This window comes from Emydura macquarii, unplaced genomic scaffold (assembly GCF_026122565.2).
Source record: "Emydura macquarii macquarii isolate MOO-44397 ecotype Brisbane River unplaced genomic scaffold, CSIRO-AGI_Emac_v2 contig_2768, whole genome shotgun sequence".
Taxonomy (NCBI): Eukaryota; Metazoa; Chordata; order Testudines; family Chelidae; genus Emydura; species Emydura macquarii.
Genome location: NW_027132905.1, coordinates 51,798,310 through 51,825,407, shown reverse-complemented (window position 1 = coordinate 51,825,407; position 27,098 = coordinate 51,798,310). Strand labels below are relative to the sequence as shown.

The 27,098-nt window shown below is 53.0% G+C and overlaps 1 protein-coding gene across 1 annotated transcript in view; it reads left to right on the top strand.

Annotated features, from left to right (window-relative positions):
* The window catches only part of EPHB2 (EPH receptor B2), a 109,257-nt gene that overhangs the window by 73,126 nt on the left and 9,033 nt on the right, over positions 1–27,098 (top strand). Inside the window, exons 5-12 of the mRNA XM_067566271.1 lie at positions 3,923–4,047; positions 9,497–9,659; positions 10,076–10,184; positions 10,450–10,517; positions 12,244–12,366; positions 13,137–13,384; positions 14,818–15,033; positions 21,145–21,294. Coding sequence (XP_067422372.1) covers positions 3,923–4,047; positions 9,497–9,659; positions 10,076–10,184; positions 10,450–10,517; positions 12,244–12,366; positions 13,137–13,384; positions 14,818–15,033; positions 21,145–21,294 — 1,202 coding nt within the window. The remainder of the gene's footprint in view (positions 1–3,922; positions 4,048–9,496; positions 9,660–10,075; positions 10,185–10,449; positions 10,518–12,243; positions 12,367–13,136; positions 13,385–14,817; positions 15,034–21,144; positions 21,295–27,098) is intronic.

Here is a 27,098-nt window from a genome sequence, read left to right as displayed (position 1 = left end):
TAAGTGAATGGAAAAGATGCGTCCAGAATCTCCTGACCCGCTTTGAAAAGCAGAACCCTGCCTAGCAGAGAGATGTGATCTCCTGATTCCCGAGCAATGAGGCTCATGCCACATCAGTCCATAGGGCCTGCCTCATCAGTGGGTGTTTGCAGCTTTGTTCCATGCAGTCCTGTTCTCTCTAAGAACAACAAGTGTCCCCCCCTTTGCCGTTCCTGTCAGAGGGGCAATGTTGGGGACTCCCCTTCTGCTTGCGCCTGGCTCACCTTCCAGGAGTGGACAGGAATGCTTGTTTCACAGTTACAGTAAGGTCACTGATATTACCATCAAGTGCCTGCCCCGTAAGTTGGGCTGGTTCTTGAGTTCCATTACGGAGAACATCTCGCAGGTGTTTTCCCTGGTACTTGCTTGCGTAGGATGGAACCTGCCCTGTGCAGAAGGCAGCACAAGGACTGTGCATGACTAAAATCCAAAACAGGCATGTAAATGGTGCCTTACTCTTGTGCATCAGGGGATTTCCCCCTTCCACAGCACCGGCTGTCACAAGCCCAAGCACCTCTGCAGACTTCTATAGTGTCGGCACTGTCACTTTGGAAATGGTTTTGAAATTTGTTGCCTCCAGATCAGCTTTGAGACCAGACCCACCTCGCCTGCATGCCCTTCTCTCCTGAGCTCGAATGTGGCAGGTTCTCTGAGGACACGACTCTCTTGGGTTTGGCTTATTTAATCGCAGAGGTGGCTTCAGCTGATTTCTTTACTTACCGCATCAACATGGTGATCAAACACCAGAGGAGATACTTTAATAACCACTAAGTCGTTTGTGTGATTCTGGTGTCTTCTGGGTGGGGTTATGAGAAGAGCACCTGCTAGGCCTGCCCCTGCGTCCTGTAGGAATGCAGCGTTCAGGTAGCCACAGTACAGCGCGGCCCGGTAGCAGATTTAAATGCTCCCCTTGCTTTTCTAGCTGCGTTTATTCTGGGCCAAACTTTCTCCCCATCACCACTTCCTCTGCAGAGCAGGTTGCATCAGAATCAATCTTTCTCCACGTCTCAGCGTGAGGGAGGCTGCGAGATGGCGCTCACATGGCATGTTTCTTTGACAGTCCCTGGATTATAGCACATGGTGCAGAATATGCCAACACCAGGCACATGGCGTGTTCCGCTGCCATACAGCAGAGACTGGAATGTGCCGCAGATATTGCAAGTTGGCGTTCCTTCACTTACTGATCTGCAAGATGGAGTCATTCGTGCTGGGTTAGTCTGCAAAGGTCCTAAACACACAAGAGGCCGCATGGGCTGGAGATTCAGGGCCTGGGATGGGAGCAGAATCTGCTCTGTCAACTGGTTTGCAGAGGCAGCTCCTCCTGGGAAAGGATTCTTCCATTTCTCCCCAGCAAGAAGGCAGGAAAACTGAGGGAATCGTTCTTGTTTTCTGGGTGCGGGGCTTGTGCCCATTCTCCGAAGCGCCTCTCTGTTCCCACTTGCTCTCAGCCAGCGCAGCCCCATCCTTCTTCACGATCTGTGGCTTGAGCCACTCCACATCTCTCTGGCCTTTTTCTGCAGCAGGGGAAACCCAATGTGAATCTCGCCCTTTTCACTGAGATTGTCGTTTCCCCAGGAAATGCATCATGATGGTGAAAATAATCAGCCGTCAGAACAGTGGAATAAGAGCCTGGGTTAGAAACGTCGTCACTTCGTTCTAATGATATCACATCTCTAGCATCTCACACTTTGCAGCTGTCGGCCCTGGTCCTGCAAGAGGATTACAGCCCGTGGGACTTCATGTGGGGATCCGGGCCCTGCAAGATTGGGGCTGACAGGGAGGGAGACTGCTCCAGGTGGCTGGGTCAGAGTGAGTGATGGTATGAAACCTAGAGAGAAGTAAGGGAGCTGTGAGGAGACAGGATTGGGAGAAGAACAGAGAAACGGGCACATGACTGAGATAATAAGGATGAAGAGCTCTGGTTTGCCATGACAAGAGACGGATCCGGTGAAGGGCACCAAGGGCAGTGGGAGAGAAGGTGACTTTAGCGGCCGTGATTTGGATAGTGGAGGGGAACTTGCCCACCCCATGGGCTGTCTGCATTCCCTACCCTCATCATGTTTCCGAGGGAGCATTGGTAGGCGGTGACGCCGTCAGTGTGAGATCTCTGGCACAGCCATCGATCTCAGACAGCTTTGCTGCGGCTGGCCTGTGTCATCATCCCTGTTTCACAGATGGGGAAATTGAGGCATGGGGGGGGGGGGGATGTGACACTGCAACTTACTGGCAGATCCAGGACCGGAACCTACATCTCCCGATTCCCATGCCTGGCCCCTAAACACCAGTCCACGCTGAAGAGTAAACCGTCACGAATGACTGGATCTTGCAAAATAGTAAATGAAGAAACTCAGCTTAAAAGCAAGGATAATGCATCCCGAAAGTGTCCTTTCTTTGTTCATTTGTTTTGACAATTGCAGCTTCGTTTTAATTATTTACGACCCGACTTTGTAATGAGCTGTAGCCGAGCTGGTCAAAGTAACAAAGTCTTAGAAACAGCCTGTGACTGGAGCCCTGGGGGCAGCAGTCTGTCGGGAAGTCTTTGTGGAGGGGCGGTGAGAGCCTGGGGAGTTTTGCACAGAGGATAGAGAGAGAGTGGGGACATTACCTCATTACCTTTTCCACCCTCTGAGGATTCAAAGTCTGTGCCCAGATGCGTAAAGAGCCTTGCAAATCCACGGATACCCACTTCATATCCACAAATACCCACATGCGGATATCCGTGGACCATTTTTGCAGATCACGGATGGATGCGGATCCAAATTTTACATTTAAAGCCCTGCAAATCTGCGGCTATCCACTTTATATCCATGGATCATTTTTGCAGATAACGAATCAGATGAGGATTCAAATTTTGTATCTGCACAGAGCTCTACGGATATGGGGTGTGTATTCTTTTGGCCATTCTCACTGGGTGTCTCTTAGCTCTCCCTGACACTGGTTTTACATCCGTCGTGCGTGCTGGGTTACTCCTAATGTACATCCAAGTGAATGCAGAATCCAGCCACGTGTCCTTGGTGCTCATTGAGAGGGATAGCAGCATCGTTCTGTAAGTGAAGAGGAACGAATTATTCTGCCTCTGCTTTGCTTGTGAGCCCAGCCCCTGGGGCCAGAGAATCTCACGTGACCACGGAAATGGGGTAAGAATCTGTAGCTGCATCATTTCTAGCGGGCTGCACATTGAGCCACATTGGCAACCCAGGACAATCTCATTGGTCACCAGCTGGCAGGCCAGTCTGAGGCCTCGATGGAGGGCTCCCTCATGGGCAGTAGAGTTAGTGGTATCTGCACGTGTCATTCCCAGGAGGGTTGTGATGAGGCCAAAGAGTCAGTGTTGAGCATGTGTCAGGTCAGTTCATTCACACTTTACGCTCAGGCTGACGGATGAACCTCTCGCGCTCACATCTGCTGCCAGCAGACCCAGCACACTGAGAGCTGAGGGAAGACGTGCTCTTCTGGTGTGTCCCTGGGCCTAGTCATGATGGATGTTGGGTGTGGAAATGGATTTTTGCATGTTCTCGATGCAATGGCTTCTTCTCTGGGGAACACGGCAGCTTTGGCTCAAACATGGGCTCATTTCACTTGAAAATAACCCATATCCCCACCGGAAATATTGCACTGCAGCGCTCCCAATGTCAAACTCCGAACCAAATGCAAACCTCTCCATAACCTTGAATAACTTTTCATGTTCCTAGGAATATTTTACTCTCCTCTGAGACTGGACCTGGTCCCGGTCGCTGTACAGACCAGGGCTGGAACTGGCCAGGGCTGGAACTGAGAGCGATAGCTACGACACAGTAATGTTACTGACTGGCCCCCACCGCCAGAGTCAAGTGCCATCTGCTCTGGGCATTGGACTTACAGTTCTCTCTTCTCTCTCTTCCAGCCCCTTCTGCTGTATCCATCATGCACCAGGTCAGCCGGACTGTGGACAGTATTACCTTGTCATGGTCTCAACCAGACCAGCCCAACGGAGTCATCCTGGATTATGAGCTGCAGTACTATGAGAAGGTATCAGCCGCGCACGGGGCCTCCCATTGTTAATATGTGCAGGGGGAGAGGCAGCTCCTTGTTGGAGGTGCTTTGGGGGACTGATCATGACAGCCAGAGATGGAACATACCCCAGGGGCACGTGGTGGCAACAGAAGAGAATAACAGACAGCATGGGCACTGAGGGCATGCATGGTCTGACCCTGGCTGACACAGAGATGATCTGGGTGTCAGTGCCTATTAACCCTTCAGCTCCCAGTGAGCGAATGGGTAGGGCAGGACACAGAGCAGGTACATTTGCAGACTCCATGCGGCTAGCTCTGGTTGGGTGATTTAGCTGGGTTTAGAAAGGACTGAGGAACTGCTGAGGAGTTCTTGGGGCAGTGGAAGGAGCTTCCCAACCCTCAATAATCATGAGTTTGGGGCAGCCAGAGCCATTGCAGGCCGGCCCTTCCCTCCAGTTTGCTAAAGCTGAGGTCTCAGGGACGTCTTTGTCCCTTTCCCTGATGCAGCAATGGCTCCTTCATGGAGCAGGAACTCTGCTGGATGGACCTCACAAGTTGAGTATCATGGGGCAAAATTCACACTTGCTGTAATTCCACGGAGTCAATGGTTTTACACCAGGGATGAATTGAGCCCTCAGTGCCAGGCCTAAGGGCTTCTACATTAGCACTGTTTGCACCAGTGCAGCTGAGCGACTGCAGCTCCCAGTGTATGTGTTGCACTGGCAAAAACCTGGACTTGCACTCCCCTGTGTATATGTGTTGCACCAGTACCAAGCTGGGATTGCACTCCCCTGTGTATACGTGTTGCACCAGTACCAAGCTGGGATTGCACTCCCCTGTGTATACGTGTTGCACCAGTACCAAGCTGGGATTGCACTCCAAGCTGGGATTGCACTCCCCTGTGTATATGTGTTGCACCAGAAGGAGGCAGGGCTTGCACTCACTCCCCTGTGTGACTTACCCAGAGACAGAACTGTGATAAGTGGTGCTGGTGCAAGCTCCACTTTACATGACTGGAGTGCATCTGTGCTGGGGGTCTACACTGATGCAGCTACTCCAGTGCACGGCCCGAGGGGCGCTGAGGTGAAAGGTTGTAAGAGATCCAGGTGTTATGGCCCTTCTGAGTGAGAATCCATCCCTCTCCAAAACACGCCGCACCCAGGGGCCCACCTGCCCAAGCAGAGAAGAGAAGAGGGAGTCTGTGTTACTCAGTGGAACTCACCCAGCACAGCAGGAGGAAGTTAAAGGGCCAGGCCAGTAACCCCGTTTACGTGGTGGGTGAGGTGTCTGAAGGGCAGTGGAAGCGCTGGCTTTGTGCTGCCAGGACCTGCCATGCTGCACCTCTAGCCAGAGTGCAGGTCTGAAGGAGGAGGCCCAGCCTCAGCAAGTGGCGGTGAGTCTTCGGCAGGATGGACCCAGCTGGGAGCGGCAAGTGGGGGGCAGGAGCCTTGTACTCCCAGCAGCACGTCTCTTCAGCAAACTACGCATACAAAATAAACGAAAAAATCTCCACCTAATTAAAAAACTTTATGATTTAAATGAAACAGAAAATATTTTCCCAGCAGCTGCCAGAGGAAACGATTAATCCCCGTCGCTCCCTGCCCGTGACCTATTTTCTCATCACCGGGAGCCAGAGGGAGAGGGGGAAGGGGGGAGCTGCTTTGTAAGCTGTAAAATAGGTCCTGACCTATATTGCATAAATCAGAGCCATTTGCTTGACCCCTGGAAATGATCCCAGAGTATGCAGCGAGATGGATGGGGAGATAACCAAACAGAGCTGGAGATGGGTCCCAGCCCAGACACTCTCGAGGCAGTGACAGAAGATCGGAGGGAGTTTATTCCTTCAGCCTCTTGCTGTGTTTTGGTGGGAGGGTAACTCCAGAAAACTGGTATGGAAAGCCAAAGCTGTCGCTGTGCTGTGGGCTGTGCCTGGCTGCTGACGGAGACTGCTCTCATCCTCACTGCTGGAGAGGCTGCATCCGAGGCAAATGGGCTTGGCGACCAATGGCACAAGTAATGCCAGGATGTCATGGATCTTACAGCTTACCATGCAGATGGCGTCGGGGCTCTGCAAGGCAGCCGGAGCTGGGGTTTGCTGCCAGCATTTGCACTGGGCAGTTGGGAATATTCTAACCTCTAGCCCTTCCGTCGCTGGCCGTGGGACGGGCCGGTGCCCATCCACTTTGGGGTTGTTTTAGCCTTTGGACAAGGTGATCCTTGAACTGGCCACCATCGTCCTCTGCCTTGCACCATTTCATCCTCCAAAACGGAGAACAGCGTAGCCATTTTTCATTCGGAAATGACATGTCATTTCAAAACGGATTGTGTTTTAAATCTTAGTACAGCACAAAATGAAAACCTCACAACTGGAAAGACACGTTTCGATTTCATTGCAGCACAAAGTTTTCAGTTGACTCAAAGCCATTTTTTTTTCTAAATTTTGTTTCACAGAAAATTTTAAACTTTGTTGTTTTTGTTCCAGTTCAAAATGACAGTGTTTTCTGCAGAACTGGGATTCCGAGTTTCAAGCAACTCTAGTTGTCATTAAAACCCATCAAGTGGGTCCAAACTATGATTTTCCGTCCTGCATAACTAGGCCACACTCAGAAAAACCCCTCTTCTCCTTGCGGGATCTCTCCTTGCTCAATTTCAGCTCCCTACCCCAAACAGCTTAGACACCAGAGCGATTTAAAAGTGGCATCGTTGTTCTTATCCTGGAAAAAGTGTATTTGCTCCATTTTAAAAGCCTAGAATTGTTTCTGCTCAAAATTTCCAAACAAATTCCTCCTGGGTAGTAACCAGCCCTGGAGAATTTCAGCCCCAAAGTTTGTGAGCAACTGGAAAATGGGGGTTTCCAATGGAAATGCTTGCGGAACCTGAAGTGTAATGAACAGACACTGCACTCCAGATGCGGTTAGGAAAAGCGGAGGGCAGAAAGCTGTGCAGCTCAGCACACGAGCCCCTGAAAAAGCTCCTCATGCTTCAGGGCTGGGCTGGTCGTGGGCCCAGATGCAGAGAGCTGAGCTGCTCTGTCACAAGGCGACTTTCTGACACCTGCAGCCAGTGGCAGCATCTCAGGAGCATGGCAGGCCTCTGCCCAGATGGCGTGTGGTCACAGGTGCAGAGGTGGCTGAGTCACAGAGCCAAGCACAGACCTGTCCCCAAGTCACGCGGAGGTTGGGGGCTAGTTTTTTTTTTTTTTACTGTCAATGTCAAACAGTGAAAGGTCAAAGAATCACTGAAGAACAGCCAGGCTTGGCCGGGGCACAGAGATGCCAGCCTGGCAGCTGTCTGGGGAGAGTCTGCCAGTTGTCAGCCCTGCTGCAGACACCTCTGTCCACACCCTCTGTAGGTGAGTCTGCACTGCCGTCGCAGGGTGTGACTGCAGCTCGTGTAGACACACTGCAGCTAGCTGTGATCCAGCCGCCCCGGGGAGCAGAGCAGCAAAGTCACGGCTGCCCAGGCTGCCGCGCAGGCTAGCTGCACAAGTACCTCCCAGGGGGCCAGGAGGGCTTCGTCCAGCCCGAGCTGCAGCCTGGGCTGCCATGGCTTCATTGCTAGCTAGATGAAAACTAGCCCGGGTTTGCCAGCATGAGCTGCAAGCAGCCCGTGTGTCCTTGCATGGGCATGCCCTATGTGCCAGCGGGGCGCATGCGTTAGCAAGACAAGGCTGCCGGAGGAGCTGGGAACCCTGCTGTGTGTGTGTCACTCAGGGTGTTCACGTTCTAATCCCAACGTTCCTGGCGCTGGGGAAGTCCAGGCTCAAGAACCCCTTGTGTGTGGAGAGTGGAGGCGAGGGGGGGCCTAGATCCAGCCTGTGGTTCCAGGGGTGCTGCCCACGTTCCAAAGCCTGCAGCGTCAGACAGAGGACACTGCCCTAGGAAATGGGCCAGCTGGCCCTGCATGGGACAGTCAGCTTCTTGCAGGCTGACAACACCCCCTTCCCCTCAAGGAGCTTGTTAGTAACCCCAGCCTCCCTGTGCGGCCCACTGCACGGAAATGCCTGAGGCAACAGTCCTGGACTGAGGCACTGACAAACGCCAGGCAGGGGAAGAGAGGATTTTGCCTCTGGACTGGGAGGTCTAGTGCTCTCTTTTCCTGCAGACCAGGTGCCTGTCCAGGCCGCGAGTGTCTTCTGCCCGGCACTCCGATTTCTTGCATGAGGCCCTCGGAGCACCTGATCAAATATTGTTGTAAAGCAGTTCGCCCTGCAGGTGCAGGCCGGTTGGCTGCTCCATTTCCTTAAGGGGTAGATTAACCTGACAATTGCAACATTTTCATTTGGGCCCCGCTGGCAGATTTGGATGATCAAAGGATCCTGCCCATCCAATGTATTTATACAGCCTTCACTTAACCCCCAAACAAATCCCAGTGCCGCGATGGAACAAAGGAGAGGCGCGTGCTCCGGGAAATTAGTATGCCCCGCACGATGCCCTAAAGGTCTGATTGCCCCAGGATACCTGCACCTCACTGGTCATGGTTTGATACCTTCCTGGGAGTGGAAAGATTGCACCCTTCATAGCTGCAGTCCTCAAAACTCCATTGGTAAATGACATGTCCTAGGAGAGCCCACGAGCTGTGTGGTTCCAGTGTGTCCACACCAGAAGGTGCAATCTACAGCGAGAGGTGTAACCCCGATGATGTCATTACCGTGCTGCAAACAGTGGACCATGACCCCAAGATTTTCCTGCATTTCTCTGTCCCAGTCTCTGATCTGACCAGCAGCACGGTCTGTGGGGGCTGAGTGTCAGACCCCTCTTGTCATCTGATGGGTTCAAGTTGGATTGGCTCTGAATGTGTGTGTCTGGCTTTGTTCACCGAGGACCCCGCAGGCGCTACACAGCTGATTGCTGCCTATGCATGCAGGACAGGGAATGGCTGCCTACAATTCAAGCTGGTGACACACGTTCATTGAAAAAATAATTGTGGGGTCAAATGTGGCTAGTTTTTGAAAACCGTAATTTTTGCAAAACCATTTAGATTCTTCTCAAAATGGACCATTTTTCGACAGCACTTTTTTTTTCCTTGTGACTCCGGTTTTGGTTTGATTTCTCCTGTTCGGCTTTGGCTACGTTTCCTTCTGTGGCCAGTCTGGATTTAATAACCCTGGGAGCGTTTTCAAAAGGGAAATTGTCAGTTTCAAAATGGAAAAAAACTGATGTTCAAAAACAACAACAAACGGCTAAACAGATTTCTGCAGAAATGTTCAGCATCAATAAATGGGTGCATGGCAACCCCAGCGGGACAGAGAAGCCTGCAAAATGCTCACCGTGTTCGGGCTAGATGTAGGACAGTAAGTGGGCCTGGAGGGGGTAATTACAAACCCCTCGAGTCAGTTAGACCTGAGAGGAAAGGGAGGCCACTCAGGAGAGGGGAGCGAAAGGGAGATGGCTTGTGAGAATGAGGAGTGACACTGCTCTGGTCCCGGCTCCACTCTCTGACAGCTGGTGTTGTGTCCTTGGCAGGATCTGAGTGAATTCAATGCCACGGCGGTGAAGAGCCCCACCAACACCGTGACGGTGCAGAACCTCAAAGCTGGCACCATCTACGTCTTCCAGGTGCGGGCACGCACCGTGGCAGGCTACGGTCGCTACAGTGGCAAGATGTACTTCCAGACGATGACCGAAGGTGAGACAGGCAGGCCGCTCCCTCTGCGTAACGGGGCAGGCATGGGACCAGAGACCAGGATCGGGGCTTTAGCGGGATGGGCCTGCTCTGACAGAGGTGCTGGCGCCTTCTGCTCCAGGGCTGCCCTGCCAGCTCTCCCTCCACTGAGCTGTGAATCCCACCCCACCCTGCCTGGCAGGGCTCAGGTGAGCGGAGACAGAGGGTGGGCACAACCAGCAAAGCACAGCGGGTCTCCACGGGATCCTACTGAGCTGGGACCCGCAAGGGGGGGCTCTATTCCCCCCCGCCCCACACCCTTAGACTCACATTCCCTCTCCCCCTGCACTGGGGAAGCTGCCTCCCCCACCCGGCTCTGAGCTGGCTGGCCGTGGGGGTCTCCCAGCGCAGTAACGGGTTTCCTCCATGCTCTGTGCCAGCTGAGTACCAGACCAGTGTGCAGGAGAAGCTGCCGCTCATCATCGGCTCCTCGGCAGCGGGTCTGGTGTTCCTCATCGCCGTGGTCGTCATCATCATCGTGTGTAACAGGTGGGTCGCCAGCGAGCGTGGTGCACACACTGCCAAGGGGCGGCCCCGCCGCGCTCGGCCTCTGCGGCCAGGGGATGGCAGGGCCTGCCCGGTGCGGTCTGGGGTGGTGCAGTAGGGGAAGCGAGGGGCAGAGGGCAGATGCGGCTGGGGGCGGGGAGGGCAGAGGGCAGTGGCACTGTATGGGCGAGGTGGGACAGCGCTGACGAGCCCGTGCTGGGAGCGCCCGGCCCTGCCCTGACCCGCTCAGCGCTCGCTTTCCTTTCAGAAGACGGGGCTTCGAGCGCGCCGACTCCGAGTACACGGACAAGCTGCAGCACTACACCAGTGGCCACAGTACGTACCGCGCAGCCGTGCCTGGCCTGGGGGTCCGTTCTTCCTTCGGTTCGTTCTCTCAGTCACTCTTTCCTTGTGCAGCATGTGGGCCCAGCCGGGCTCGGGGTCGGGGGGGGGTTGTCCGTAGGAAGGTCCCCCTGCGGTGGCGAGTCCTGCCAGAAACACCCTTTCCTCCCTGCCGGTCAGTTGCCTGGGCAATCTGATGCCCTTTGGGGCCGTGGGGTCATTTTAAGGAGCCACTCGGGGAGCCTTCACCAGGAACCCGACCTCTTGGTTTAGGGGCCTAACTGAGTCTGGGATTTATTGGGCGACTGGCTGATTGGCAGTGTGAAATGAACAGCTCAGCATGCGCCGCGTCCCCGCGTGTCTCACCCCACTGAACTGAGCAGCCTCTCAATCAGGGGTGTCAAACTCGCTGATGGTGACGGGCCAGATTATCATAAACGGCACTTCGCTGGGGCCATGCAATACCCTCCGCCGAAAAATTCGGGCCATCTTCCCCTTTTCGGCGGCGCAGCATCAGCCCTTTTCGGCGGTGGGATTTCACAAGGGACCGTGTTGTAAAAGTGGTCTGCTAGTCATCGTGCCAGGCCTCTCCAGCTCCCGCTGACTGCGTTACTGGAGGTGTGCCCGGGGGGCTGAGAGCAGAGTCTGGCTGTTTTCTACCTCGGGCTGATTTGCACCATCTCCAGGGCTGAGGGGCTGAACGGGGGCACCATTGCATTTACTCCCTCGGCTGTGTCATGAGGGACGCAGTTACGGCTTCACAGCTTGGTGCATGGGCAGAAGGAGTCAGGCCAGGCAGGAGAGCTGCCCGTTCAGAGCCAAACCCCTGCAGTCCTCGCCTGGGGCAGGTTCTTTAACTGATCAGACCGGGGGGGGCAGGTAATCAGCGCGTCTCTCGTGCAGCATAGGACTGGGCAGGTTGGCGGGAGCGCTGAGCTGGACCCTCTGGGGCCATCCAGGCTCACGCTGGATGTTCAAACTGCATTGAAAGCGGCTTTGGGAAGAGGGTTTTGCTGGCCAACTTCTGGATTCCCCCATATGAAACTCCAAATGACACTGCTCCCGGTGGAACTGGATCCCAGGCTCAGGTTTGGTTGCCTTGGTCTCTGCGATGGCCGGCTTGCTGTTGCGTGCGTGCATGAGTCCCATGGGGATGCGATGGGCAGACGGCAGCCGTCTCTGCACAGCGCCCTGTCGCCCTCTCTAGGGAAGCCAGGGAGGTTGGGTCAGGATGCGTCTGACGGAATCGTACCTAACCATTTTCCTTCTTTGCAATTAGCTCCTTTGGCCTAGGATCCAGGCCCCTCCGTGGCTGGTGGGTCCTGTGATCAGCAGGGGCCTGCTGGGGAGAACCCAGGCTGACGGGGCTCTGTGCTTAGCTAGCGAGAAGCTCTGCTTGGATTGTGCTCTTCCTATGGACGCCAGTGCTTCACCACGAGCCTCTCTCCTGCTCGTGTTCCCACTGTCTGCTGGGTTCAGAGCCTGCCCCCTACCCTCAGCAGCATTTCTCGCTCTTGCACACACACACACACACACACACACACACACACACAGGCCTGGACACACACCCACACACACCCACACACACACACATATAGGCCTGGACACACACTGGCATCCATGCCCGGCTTCTTCCTTTCCTTTGTGTACTCTTCTTGCTGTCCGTCTGTCACGCCATTTGCCTCTGTCTGTCTGACTGTCTCCCTCCACCTACCCACAGTGACGCCTGGCATGAAGATTTACATCGACCCCTTCACCTATGAGGACCCCAATGAGGCAGTGAGGGAATTTGCAAAGGAAATTGACATCTCTTGTGTCAAAATTGAGCAGGTGATCGGAGCAGGTAGGCTGGGCACCATTGAGCTGGGCACTCCATTAGCCCTACGGGGTAGCCACGCCAGGGGCTGGGAAGGAGCTTGCTGGGCAGCCGCTGCCAGTGGGACGGGGAACTTCTTGTGCCCAGTAAAGGAAGGATGGGGCCAGCCCATGCGTGTCTTGCTGTGAGTGCCCAAGCTCAGCACCAGGCTGCCTGTGTCAGCTGGCACTGGATGCTCTGTGGGCAGCACACTCAGCCCCACAAGGCAGGGACACCACTGCCCCCTTGAACGATCCCCCCAGCCGGCTGATCCAAAGGGAGCAGGATTTAGCGCTCCTCAGCTGGAAGGATGAGCAGGCCCGAGGAGAGGGATTTGGCACAAAACAAGGGGGAGCAGTGGTGAGAGTCCAAATGAACTCAGCTGCCCCCAGAAAAGAGGTGGGCAGGAATTCTGTGGATGGGGTGTGCATGGGCCAGCATGCAAGGGGATGTGTGTGGGGGTAGGATGTGCATGGGGTGTATGCATGTGTGGGGTATGCATGGGAGAGCGTGCATGAGGCCATGAGCATGGGAGGGGTGTGCATGGGGCTGTGTGAATGGGATCCTGTGCAATGGGAGGGCGTGTGTGTGTGCATTGGAAGGGGTGTGTGTGGGGCTGTGTGCATGGAAGGGTGGGTGTGGGGTGGTGTGCATAGAAAGGGCGGTTGTGTTTGGTGCGGCAGGAGAAGCAGGGTCCCCATGCAGAACGTCTGGCTGGTGGGCCAGCAGTTTGTGACCTGTGCTCTCTCCCGTCTCAGGGGAGTTCGGGGAGGTGTGCAGTGGGCACCTCAAGCTGCCTGGCAAGAGAGAGATCTTTGTGGCCATCAAAACGCTTAAGTCAGGTTACACGGAGAAGCAGAGACGGGACTTCCTGAGCGAGGCCAGCATCATGGGGCAGTTCGACCACCCCAACGTCATCCACCTGGAGGGCGTGGTGACCAAGAGCGCCCCGGTCATGATCATCACCGAGTTCATGGAAAATGGCTCACTGGACTCCTTTCTCCGGGTATGAGGAAAGGGCAGCTGCAGAGGGGATGCCGGGGCCAAGGGGAGGGGCAAGGGGCCCAGCTCTGGCTGACTCATCTTTTCCTGTGGCACCACTACACCTCCCAGGCCAGCCCAGCTTTCATCCCGCAGGCCAGCGTCAGCCCTGCTGCGCTCTGGAAGGCTCTGCCCCAGGTCCCGCAGAGGGCGTGCACTGCTCGCACACGTGCGTGCACACACACGTTGAGCAAATGCTGCTCACCCACCGTGCGGTCACGTTTCACACCCACATACGCAGCACTGAGCGCACACAGGTGGGACACACCTTTCGGATGTTGGGGTGCTGAGCTCCCACCGGCTTCCCGGTTGACACTGATGCTCAGCTGTTCCCAGTGGGCCACGCTCTTTTGGGGGCCAGCCACGTGACTGTGGACGTCCACACTCAAACCTGTAGTCACACTTTAACCTGTACGAATTAATACAGTGTAGGCCCTACACAAACAGCTGTGCCAGGACACAGACATTGTAGCCAGGCTGCAGCCTAGTACTAAACAGATGTCCGTGGTCTGTCTACGCTGCAATTTGCCACCTTCTTAGCAGCGTGGATTAGTAACACAGGTTACAACACGGTGACACTCACGCGCAGAGACATGCACACTGCACACCAGAGCACACGTGTACAAAGGCACTACTTGCACAGGACTCGCACACACGCCATGGCACAGGGCACACACCGCATGCCGATGCGTGTGCGCTCACGCCCAAGAACACAGCATGCACGGGGCGCACACACGTCAAGGGGAAATCCTGGCTCTGTTAAAGCCAATGGAAAATTTGCCATCAACTTTTATAGGGGCCCTAAACCTCGACGTGCCTCAGTCCGAGGTGGATCATTCATTGTGCTGGAAGTAATAACCCGCTCAGCCGGCTGAGACGGAAGTGCCCAAATCCTGCTGTGCTCCTCCCTGATATCACTGCTTGGAAGGGGGCATGTCCCTCCATACCCTCCCCTCCCCTTCCCTCAGATGGTAGGAGATTTTTGACTGTAGAAAATTCCCTGTGGTGCATGGGCCTGGGAGACTCAGCTTGAGCCCGCTGTGGTTGCTGGACAGAGAACAGAGGTGACAATCCGACGCTGAGCCACGTAGGCCCATCCTGTTCAAGAGCAGTAAGGCACTCAGATCCACAGCTACTGTCCTGGGCAGAGACACCAGGCCTCTTATTCCAGCAGAAACGGCTGCAGACTCTCCTTTGATTGTCCGAGAGCAGCCGAGTCCTGGTGTTTTGAGCCTGGGGCAAAGACTCGGGGGTCCTCGGTCCTCGTCCTGACTGCTGCTGACTCCTTGCGTGACTGTAGGCCAGTCGCTCCTGTCGCTGTGCCTCCTTCCTGGCCTCGTACTGGGGTGAAGTGCAAACACACTCATCCCATTTGGACTTTTCATTTCTCCCCCTAAGCAAAATGACGGGCAGTTCACGGTGATCCAGCTGGTGGGGATGCTGCGGGGCATCGCCGCGGGCATGAAGTACCTGGCCGACATGAACTACGTGCACCGGGACCTGGCCGCCCGCAACATCCTCGTCAACAGCAACCTGGTCTGCAAGGTGTCCGACTTCGGCCTGTCCCGCTTCCTGGAGGACGACACCTCGGATCCCACCTACACCAGTGCACTGGTAAAGCGCCCCTCTCCCGAGTGTGCGGGGATGGGCGGAGAAGGGGGGGCCAGTTGCTGATCAGACTCGTCTGGTTGCGGTCGGTGTGAGCACTCCCCTAAGACCTCCGCACACAAGGGCAGAAGGGCTCAGACATGAAAAGTCATTGCAATGGGAGCCAGGCAGGGCCACTGGGAAGGGCTTTCTCGTGCTGGGGAAGGGTCCTGCACCCCGTGGGGATTCGTTCGTGTCAGGCTGAGGATAAGCACCCTCTGTCTCACGTGCAACACCTGCACATTTGAGAACACGCCCGAGATGGGACGGCGTGGTCAGGCGCACTGCATGGCAGCGCAAACAGCTCCCAGGACGGCGGTGGGAACGGCCGGGTGGAGCTGGCGGGAGGGAGGCGTTTCCTAACAATTGCGTAGATTTGTCTTTGTTTCTGGTTATCCACCTCGCTGTCCCAACTGTTCATGAGGCCACAGTCATCCAGTCACGCACTGCCAGTAGCTAATGCTCTATGATGGCAGCCAGTGTGTGGAACCCAGTGCGGATAAGAAATCCTGCAATAACAAACCACGAGCTTCTTCTAAATAACCTGGAGAAAACGGTGACAGCCGAGTATTCAGAGAGTCATGGAAATGGCGGGCTGGAAGCTCCTCAAGAGGTCATCTAGTCCAGCCCCCTGTGGTGAGGCAGGATCAAATATAGCTAGACCACCCCTGACAGGTGTTTGTTCTTAACAACTTCCAACGGTGGGGATTCCACCAGCTGCCTTGGAAGTCTGTTCCAGTGCTTAACTCTCCTTCATCTACTGCCTCCTGTCCTACATCTGCTCTGCAGGCGAGGGGCGTGATTCCCTGTGAGTCACACAGACATCTGTGTGCTAGCTTCCTAGAACCAGTAGTGCACCTATGGCAGCGCAGGCTGTGCCAAACAAACTCATCTGACCCCTGTGGGGATGTCTGTGACACGGCCAGTCCATGCCCCTGCTCGCTGCTGCCCGTGCCACGTTATTCCTGTTAGCACGCCGCCACGGTGAGTGCTAGTGTGCAGCTGGCTACGAGCTGGGAATCACATCGCCAACTCCAAGTGCAGACATGCTCTTTGTTAGACCTAATAACTCAGCTAAGTCTGCCTTGCTGCAGGTGAAGCTGATTGCTTCTTGTCCTACCTACCATCGACATGGAGATCAGTTGATCACCGTTCCCTTTATAACAGCCTTTAACATATCTGAAGGCTGCTAAGAGGTCCCCCCAGGCTTCTTTTCTCATGACTAAACGTGCTCAGCCTTTTTAACCTTTCCTCATAGGTCCGGTTTTCTAAACCTTTTGTCATTTTTGTTGCTTTCCCCCAGACTCTCCTACACATTTTCCTAAAATGTGGCACCCAGAACTAGATGCTGTTTTCCAACTAGAGCGGGACAGTTCCCTCTCGTGTCTTACATACCACACTCCTGTTAATATACCCCGGAATGTTATTAGCCTTTTTTAGCGACTGCATCTCATTGTTGACGCATATTCAATTTGCGCTCTACTGGAACCCCCAGATCCTTTCCAGCAGTACTACCACTTAGCTAGTTATTCCCCGTTTTGTAGTTGTGCATTTGTCTTTGTTAAATTTCATCTTGTTGATTTCAGACCAATTTTCCAATTTGTCAAGGATGTTTTTAATTCTAATCCTGTCCTCCAAAGTGCTTGCAACCCCTCCCGCTTGCACGTCACAAATTTTATAAGAATATTCTCCACTCCATTATCCAAGTTACTATGGAAATATTGATTAGTACTAGACCTATGACAAACCCCTGTTAGTCCCCACTAGATGTGTGCTTGCAGTTTGACAGCAAACCATTGATAGCTACTCTTTGAGTACAGTTTTTCAACCAGTTGTGCACGTATCTAGACCACATTTCCCTAGTTTGCTTATGAGAATTTCGTGTGGGACGGTGTCAAAAAACTTGCTAAAATCAAAATATATCATGTCTACAGCTTACACCCCAGCCACGTGGTTGAGTAACCCTGTCAAAGAAGGGAATTAGGTTGGTTTGGCATGATTTGTTCTTGACAAATCCATGTTGGCTGTTACTTGTTATCCTGTTATCCTCTAGGTGCTTACAAATTATTAATAATTTGTTCCAGACTCTTTCCAGGAATTGAAGTTAGTCTATAATTTCCTGGATCCTCTTTGTTCCCCATTTTAAAGCTAAGTACAATGTTTGCCCTTCCCCAGTCCTCTGGAACCTCACCTGTCCTCCATGAGTTCTTGGAGATCATCGCTAATGGCTCTTGAGATTGCATCAGTTAATTCCTCCATTCCACTAACCCACAAAACAAAAAATGCCCACAAATAACCCACCAGTTTCTTCCTACTTCTGAGCAAAGCTCTACTAGCAGAGGCAGCATGATGCTGACATCTCACGTTACCACGGCCTCGTTGCTGTCTGAGACGACAGCACATTTACTAGGACTCAACGAAGTTGTGTCATGAATAATTAAAACTTCACTGCATTGTTAAAGTCAGTGAACAAGGTACATTTGGCAATGCAGATGTTTGCTCTCTTCCATGCTGATTTGCAGAATTCATCACTGTGCAGTAAGTCTCCCAACTGTTGGCTGACATGCTTTTTTCATAGATTCATGGATGCATAGATTATAAGGCCAGAAGGGGCCATTGTGGTTATCTCTCCGGTCTGATTCCTGTATGGGCCAGAGGACTGCCCTGAATTAATTGCTGTTTGAACTAGATAATCTCTTTTAGTAAAAACATCCAATCTTGATTTAAAAATTGCCAGTGATGGAGTATTCACCCCAACCCTTGGTCAGTTATTCCAGTGGTTAATTATTCCTAACGGTTAAAAATGTACACCTTATTTGCAATCTTAATTTGTCTAGCTTCAACTTTGAGCCATTGGACCTTGTTATATCTTTGTCTGCTAGAGTGAAGAGCCCTCTATTATCAAAGTTCTGTTCCTCATGTTGTTACATATGGACTGCGATCAAATCACCCCCTTAACCTTCTCTTTGTTAAGATAATCAGGCTGAGCTCCTTCAGCCTTTCATCCTGTTAACTCCTTTTAAATATTGGCCCCACATTGGCTTTTCCCAGTCCTCTGGAACTTCCCGGTGTTGTGAAAATTCAACATTAACAGTTCAGAGAGCTCCTTTTGGATGTAAGTTATCAGGATCTGCTGATTTAAAAATGTCTTGCTTTAGTAGCTGCTGTTTAACATCCTGCTTAGTTACTATTGGAATGGAAAGTATTTCATTATCTTCCGATGGTATAGCTGTATCATTTGGAAATTTCCCAAATTCTGAACAGAAATATTTATCGAACATGTCTGCCTTTTCTTCATTAATATTGACAATTCTACCATTTGCATCCAGTAATTATCCTATACCATTGTCAGGATTCCTTTTGTTCCTAATATACTTTAAAGACTTATTATTGTCCTTAACGTTGTTGACCATAGAGTTCTTGTCTCCTTTTGCTTCCCTTAACAATTTTCTACAATTCTTAAGTTCTGATTTATATTAATTACTATCAACTTCCCCTTTCTTCCATTTATTATATATGGATTTTTTATATCTGATTTCTCTTCCCTTCTGAGATAGGCTGATTTTTTAACCAGTGTGGCCTTCGTTCTAGATTGTGACATTATTGTTTTTTAGACATCTAGTAAAATATTTTTAAACAATTCCCAATTATCATTTGCATTTTTCTATTTAATGTTTTTCTCCCAACTTGATTTGTCTCATAAGTGTTTTCAGCTCTGGGAAATTGGCCCTTTTAAAGCCTCAACTCTACGAATTTGGACTTTATTCTGTTTGCATGTAACAAATATAACTAAGCCGTGATCTAAGCTAAGCACCTAAGCTACCACTAATGTTTACTTCTGTGATCAATTCCTCTTTATCTGTCAAAATAAGATAGAATATAGGACGCCTTCATTGTGGGAGTACCACTTTTTTGAGGTAGGACATTGTCATCTATAATATTTAGAAATTCCAAGGATGTTTTAGTACTGGCAGCATGAGATGTCCAGCATCTGTCACTCAGATTGAAGTCCCCCATGATCACGAGGCTTTTTTTCCTACACATGTAGATAGGTCATTGAGGAGGCGGTGATCTTGTTCTCAAGTGTGATTGAGTGGTCTGTAGCAGACACCAGTTAGTACCCCCGTCTTGTGCTATATCTGGTAAAACATTGATCCATAAGAATTCTAGATAATTGCTTTCCAGTTGACAGTGACTCAGAAACAGGTAATGCCATTTTTGATGTAGTGTGCCATTCCCTGTCCCCTTTTCCCCATTTGAGCCTTCCTAAATAGGTTATAACCATTGATTTTAACATTCCCATTATCTGAATCATCCTCCCAGATTTCAGTGGTACCAATTACATCAAATTTATGCTCATAAATGAGCAATTCAGATTCCTCCCGTTTATTGCCCAGGCTCCTAGCATTAGTGTACAGGCAATTCAAGAATCTCTTCTTTTCATGTCCTTCGGTGCCTTAATTAATTTTGTTCTCAACCTCTTGGTTTTGTGCTAAATGAGTGTTCATTTGTTCCCTCTTTTCACCCTCCCCTTTTGTTACTAGTTTAACACCCTCCCAACCGCTTTAGCCAGCCTGTCCCCTTGAGGATTGCTTCCCCTTCTATTCAGGTGGAGGCCATCCAAACGATATAGCTCCCTCTCCCATAGAAGGTGGGAAAATGTTCCACAAAACCCAAGCCTTCCACCACTTACCTAGCCAGTGATTCACGTCCAGAATCTTCTGCCTCCTGTCTTCCTTCTCTCATAGGGCAGGAAGGATCTCTGAGATCCTCTGGCCATTCCTCTCCTTCAGCACACTTCCAAGTTCCCTGGAGTCATCTATAGACTGTGATGTATCATGTGAAGCAGCATTGTTAGTGCCTATATGCACCATCACGAACGGATCCTTGCCCACTGACTTCAGGAGATCATCTAGTCCAACCCCCTGCTCAAAGCAAGACCAACCCAGCTAACCATCCCAGCCAGGGCTTTGTCAAGCTGGGCCTTAAAAACCTCTAAGGATGGATATTCCACCACCTCCCTCGGTAACCCATTCCAGTGCTTCACCACCCTCCTAGGGAAACAGCTTTTCTTAATATCCAACCTAGACCTCCCCCACTGCAACCTGAGACCAGCTGGAACTTCCTCATCCCCAGTCTGGGTCCGTGAGCTCTCACGCTGCATCCTGTCCATCTTGGACACCTCTGCTCAAACCAGAGCTGGAAATTATGTCATTTAATCTGAAGTTCAATGGGTCTGATCAGCTCAGAGGGTAATTATGCTGTTACTGTGTCTAGCAGACATAGTGGTCTGAGGTTCTTTCAGCTGATGGGGAGGTAATTAGAGGGAGCAGATAATTCTTGGTGTGGGCCAGATCTGTCTCATTTCAACCAGTTTAAATCAATAGTGATTCCAATGCATTTACTCTGTATTTTCATGAGGGTAACAGCGGAAGCTGGGTTTATATGACCCCGTACAATAAAAAGACAGCCACAGATCTTCCAACATGGGAACTCCAACCCCAAAAGTATTGCACATCCCTCAAATCTTGAACAATTAAACAGGACATCTTTTAAATATCTGCATTTATCCTTCCACTGTGATAGCTAGTTGACAGCAAGAAGATGGAGAGAAACTCAAGCGAGAATAGTCAGGACTGTCTGTATTTTTACATACTCATTTTTCTGCAAATGAATCTTTTGGCACAACAGGCCTTAGGTACTGCAGGAATCCAAAGATTACAGCAGGTTGTAGGAGAACAGCCTGCAGGATCAGAGCTGCCCAGGGCTTCATCCTTCTTGCAAGACAGGGTGGAATAAGTTGATTCATGTGGCAGCCCAGTAGTTCTAAAACGGTAGTTCTTGTGTAACCCTGCATGGGGGGATTAATTTGTGTGTGTGTTTATGTAAGTGTGTGTGTAGAGGGGTAAGTTCTGGTCAAGGAACTCTGGCCTATTTGTAATTTCATGGCTCAGAATTCTATTTATCTGGTCCAGTGGCTCCATTTCACTAGTTCATTGTATGCAAATACTCCAGATCCCTCATCCCTCTCTCTTACTCTCTCTTTCGCTCATTCTCCTCTCTGTGCCTTTCCTGCAGGGTGGGAAGATCCCGATCCGGTGGACGGCGCCTGAAGCAATCCAATATAGGAAATTCACATCAGCCAGCGATGTGTGGAGCTATGGCATAGTCATGTGGGAGGTGATGTCCTACGGGGAGCGGCCCTACTGGGACATGACCAATCAAGATGTAAGTTATCAAGAGCTGTGCGGCGGAAACATTGAAATCAGCAGCAGGCATAGAAAAGGCAAAGTCTCCCTGCATGGCAGTGGCTGAACTCAGCCTGTAGCGTGCGGGGGGATTCTCTGGCCGTGAGCGTGATCTTCATGGGCAAACTCTGTGGTAGAGACAATAGGGCTGGGTCTGCTCTCCATACTGGCCCATGTGTTTCTGTGGCCAGGTCCAGGGGCCATACAGGAGGCCAGGGGAGAATTCCTCCGGCTCAGGAGTAGCTCAGGGCTGACATAAGCAGCCCAAACCTCTCCCCCTGCCAGCTGTACGGTAGGGAGCAGCTCAGACGTGAGAAGAGGCACTTTGCGTGTGGGGGGCTGTGTTCCTGTGGTGCTGAGTGCGATGAGCGATCTGCCATTCCCTAGAGTGGCACCCAGGGCACCGGGGCCAGTCCCAGACCCAGTCCCAGTCCCGGCTGCGGCCCAGATTCTGGAGGGTGCCAATACAATCATTGTAGCAGGGTTCGCTCGGGGCCAGCAGGCCTAGTGGTCAGGCTGCAGCTTCTCCGAGCCTGGGGTCCTGGCAGTCGAGTCACAGTTCATCACCCCCATGGAGTTCTCCACGGTTTCTCAGGCAGCCGGGGAGAAGGGGAAAGATAAAGGGACCCAGGCTCTCCCCCTCCACCACATCCCAGCCCAGGGCCCGAGGGGAGAGAGGTGGTTCAGTCCCTTCTGGCTGCCATACCAGATCAGCCTCCCCTGGCTGCTTCCTACCCTCCCTGTTTCCCTGCAGCGTGGGACGTTGCCCCTGCCTTCTGCTTACACAAGCTCATTAGTTTGAGGCTTTGGCTGGGGGGTGCTTCCCCCCCTTGGTCAGAAGGCAGGGGATCTCGGCCGAGTCTTACTTACGGTCCTGGTCCTTCCCCTCTAGATTGCTCTGCCTCTGGCAGCTGCAGCCCGACTCGCCTCCCCCTGCCGGACTGAGAGATCCCTTTTAAGCAGGTCCTTCCTACGGAGCATGCCAGGCAGCTGCTAAGGGCCGAGCCTTCCTGGCCCAGCACTGTTCCTTCCACCACCGTCCCCCTTAGTGTGGGGTCTGTAAACCCCATCACAGCCCCCTGACCCCTTCTTCCATCTTGGGAGGTGCAGCAAGTTGAGTCCTGTAGGGAGACCCCAGCTGCATGGAACTGCATGGGCTGATGGAGAAGGTTCTGCCTTGTGAAGGACAGTCACTGCCCTGCAGTGCAGCTCCAGGTCAGGACAGCCCGTGCACAGAGCGCCAGAGAATGGAGAATGTTCCAGCCTGGGACACTCCCTCTCAGCAAGCACCTGGACTCATCCCCCCTTCTGTGATTGCCCCAGACCCGTCCTTTCCCTGCTTGAACCCCTCCGCAGAGCCTTTCTTCCCAGCGCATTCTCGTGGCCTGCACTCCCCACGCGCTGGGCGTGGTTCTGGTGGGTGAGGGCAGGCTGAGCTCTGCAGTCAGCTGCATTCCAGCCATAGGAGGCAAATCAGCACCCGTGCAAGATGCAGACCGCACTGCGTGTGGCACTTACCCCTGGGAGCCTGGGGATTCCCCGGGCTCTGTCCTCTTACCCCAGTGCGGGCATGTAGTTGATTCACATCTCCTCCTCATGGAAACGCAGCCACTCCTCCCACCTCTGTCTTCCCGATAGAGTGCTTTACCAAACTTCCCAGGAGCGCTGTACAACGCAGGGTTATCTGCAGATGTGCGCAGGTGTAATTAGCTAGTAGTAAGAGCACCATCCAGTGGCACCGGAGGAGCTGTAGTATTGTTTGTAAGTTAGGTTTGGTTAAGTGGCGTTTGTTGTGCACTGCAAATGGCTTCCTAATTACGCAGCTTTCAACACGGGTGTAACCACCGTCCAGCTGCACAAATCCAGCGCATCCTTCTGTGCCCTGCTTGTCCCTCTCCCTGGGCCACAGACGTCCTGGACGGCGTGTAGGAACTTCCCCCTCAGTGTCATGCTCATAAGAACTCTCTTATGTCTGGAGGCCACGGCCGTCCTTCTCAGCTCCCTCCCAGCCTCTCACACACCAAGGGACAGGCGCAGAGCTGGTCCGGATATTTCTGACAGAGCCAGAACATTTTTCAGAGAGGTATCAGGTTCAATCAGTCCGGAGCTCTTTGAGAACGGCCATGCTGGGTCAGACCAATGCTCCATTGAGCCCAGTGTCCTGTCTTCTGATGGTGGCCTGTGCCAGATGCCGCAAAGGGAATGAACAGAGCAGAGCAATTGCTGAGTGACCCATCCCCTGTGATTGTGGCAGTCAGAGGTGACTCACTTCTGACCAGTCTGTAGCCTGGTGTTTAGGGCAGTGGCACAGGATGTGGGCGACCAAGGCTTCAGTCCCTGCTGAGCCTGACTCAGAATAAGCTGTGACAAAATCTGCTCTGAACCAGGATGAACAGGCCTTTGGAGCTGGGTCTCCCACGTCCCAGGCCAGCACCCTGTAGAGGAAGAGAGTTCGTGTCTGTCTTGTGAGAAGTGACCGGAGAGCCCTGGACCCGAAAACATCTTCCCAAATCAAGACGCTGCAGTTCCAATCAGACGGGTTTGCTCCATTCCAGGGCAGAATAAAAACCCACTTAAAACCGTAGCCATTGTCCCCAAGTGGAACTGCCCTCTGCCAAGCTCTAGAAGGGAGGCTGCTTTACCCCCTTTCCCAGCATGCTCCCTGGACACCCCCCGCCCCCCCGAATGTCTCTGTTCTGGGCAGGACCCAGGGACCGTTCAGAGCTAGTAAAGGGCCAGCTTGCTTTGTGATAGGGCACGTCCGACCCTCAGGTACATCCCTGCAGCTCCACTGAGCGCACCACGCCTTCGGTTTGCTCCTGGGCGATGGGAACAGCTCCGAGGCATTGTGATTGTGGCTTGGGCCTCTTTGCGTGTATGGGGGCAGCCTCTTGGCTGTTTCATGGGCTTCCTCTAATCCCCGACTGGTGCCTGTGCGCTCCACTGCTGGGTGACCCTGTCCTGAGAGATGGGACACAGGGCTGGGTTCTCCCCACAGTCGCAATTCCCTTCCATTCTCCGGATGGATTTGCTATGGGGTGACGTGCTCCAAGGCTCCTTTCCAACCTTCACTCCCCACGCACTCTCCCTGCCCTCAGACCTCCCTTCTCCCCTGCTCCTAGCCTTCGCTTTCTCCCTCTCTCTGCTCCCTTCTTCTTATAGACTTTAAAGCCAGAAGGGACCATCATGATCACTTAGTCTGACCCCTGCACATTGCAGGCCACAGAACCTCACCCACCCACTCCTGTAATAAACCCAAAACACCTGGCTGAGTTACTGACGTCCTCAAATCAAGAGCTCAGAATCCACCATTTACACTAGTTTAAACCTGCAGGTGACCCAAGCTACAGAGGAAGGTGAAAAAACCCCAGGGTCTCTGCCAATCTGACTCAGAGGAAAATTCCTTCCCGACCCCACATATGACGATCAGTTAGACCCTGAGCATGTGGGCAAGACCCAGCAGCCAGACACCTGGGACAGAATTCCCTGTAGTAGCTCAAAGCCCTCCCCAACTGGTGTCTCATCTCTGGCCACTGGAGATATTTGCTGCTAGCCGTCACAGATCGGCCTCATGCCGTTCTAGGCAGTCTCCTCGCACCATCCCCTCCATAAACCTTTATCAAGCTCAGCCTTGAAGCCAGCTCGGTGTTTTGCCCCCGCTCACTGCTCCCTTGGAAGGCTGTTCTAGAACGTCACTCCTCTGATGGGTAGAAACCTGCGTCTCATTTCAAGCCTAAACTTGCTGATGGCTGACTGATCTCTGTTTGATCTTGTGTTCACACTGGCGCTGAACGTAAATAACTCCCTCCCTCCTCCCTGATATCTGTCCCTCTGACGTGTTTATAGAGAGCAATCATAGCGCCCCTCAGACTTTTGGTTATGCTAAATGAGCCGAGCTCTTTGAGTCCCCTCTTGTGAGGTAGGTTCTCCATTTCTCAGACCATCCCCGTAGCCCTTCTCTGCGCCTGCGCCAGTTTGAATTCTTCTTTCTCAGATACGGGAGACCAGAATCGCACACACTATTCCAGATGAGGTCTCAGCCCTGCCTGCCAGAATGATACTAACCCTTCCCTGTCTCTACTGGAGACACCTCCCCTGATGGACTCATCCCAGGACGGCATTAGCGTTTTTCACAGCTGCATCACATTAACGGCTCATAGTCATCCTATGATCAACCAGTACACCCAGGTCCCAGCTCTTTCTCCTCCTCCTGTCACTTCCAACTGATACTTCCCCAGCCTATAGCACAACTTCTTGTTAGTCCCTAAGTGCATGTCCTTGCACTCAGCACGATTACATTTCATCCCGTTTCTAACACTCCCGTTTTCACTGCTCCCCCACTCTTCGATATCCTCCTCGCCCTCCTTTCCTTCCTGCCACTGCCCGTTCTGCTCTGCCCCTGCTGACTGGCCCACCTGAGATGCCAGGGCAGGTGCCTGCTGCCTGTTGACTGTTTACCCCAGCTCCTTGTGCTGACGGGCATCGCCGCCCTTCTCTTGCCACGGGGTGTTGCGCCCCAGAAGCTGACACCACCTAATGGATGCCTGTTGTTCCTGTGAGCTGAAAATGCGCTGTCTGCTCACTGCAGATCAGCCTCCTGCATCCAGGGTCTGAGAGCCGGGGCGAGCCGGGGAGAGGAGGTAGGGCTGGGCCTGCCGGCTGCGCGGCAGGTGGTTTACTGGGGATTTACTTGGTCAATGCCAGATCCAAGAGCCTGATGCCTGTGTGATGACTGTCCCCAGCCCCACTCCCCCTGTGTGCCCCCTTCCCTCCTTTCTGTCTCGGATAGATCCGCCAGCCGGAGAGAGCGCGGGGAGAGGGGACAGTTCACATCTCTCAGCAGAGGGCTTTCTCCAGCCCCTGACCAGGAGCCGAGAGCTGCACAAAGCACACTAGCGATTCCTCAGGTTAGGCCCGTGCAGCTGAGCGGGGCACCTCCTCACCCTGGCCAGCGCTGCTCCCCGGAAGGGTGGGCGAGGGGCTTGTCTGGGATCAGTACACACTTGTGAGGGTGTAAGGCTTGTCCCCGCAGCACTGCCGTGCATGCTGACCTCTCCCCACACACAGCTCTGCCGGTTCACCTCAGCGCCAGCCTGCATCCAGCCCAGGGCTCTGCCAATGCACCTCAGTCCTGACTGGCAGCACCCCCTGCTATTCCAGTCCTTGGCTCACACAGAGATGGACAGCTCTGCTGGTACCCTGCATCCTGACCAGTAGCCGCCTGCTATTCCAGCTCTGGATTCCCCTGACACACACACACAGCTCTGCCAGTGCCCCTCAGTTCGGACTGGCCGTCCCTGGCTTTTCCAGTCCTCAAACTGCCGCTCGGGGCATGCCTGCATTTGACACTGTGCCTTGGACGTGCTCTCCAGCCCCTCCGCGGCTATTCCAGTTCTGGGCTCCCCGCACAGCTCTGCCATCGCACCTCAGTCCTGACTTGCTCTGTCCCTGTAGTTCTCATCCAGGGTCTCTCTGCACAGCAGGGAATGAGTTGCACTGTATTGTGCTGCATTGTGCTGCATTGTGGACGGCGAGCGGCTATTCTCAGGTAGCTAAACAATCCTGAGGGTTAGGCTTGGGACCTTTCTATTGTCACCTGCTCTGGGGTGAGCTCGTCCTTCTCTCTCATGGCAAGGCAAGTGCAGCAGCTGACTGGAGTCTCGGAGACAATGACATGTCATTTGGTCGGCACAGGGAGCCCTTGTCTGGGGCCAGAGCAGACAGCTCTGTAGTGCCCAGAACTTTGTCTTCTCCTCCTGTAGCATCAGTGACCAGCTAATGCTC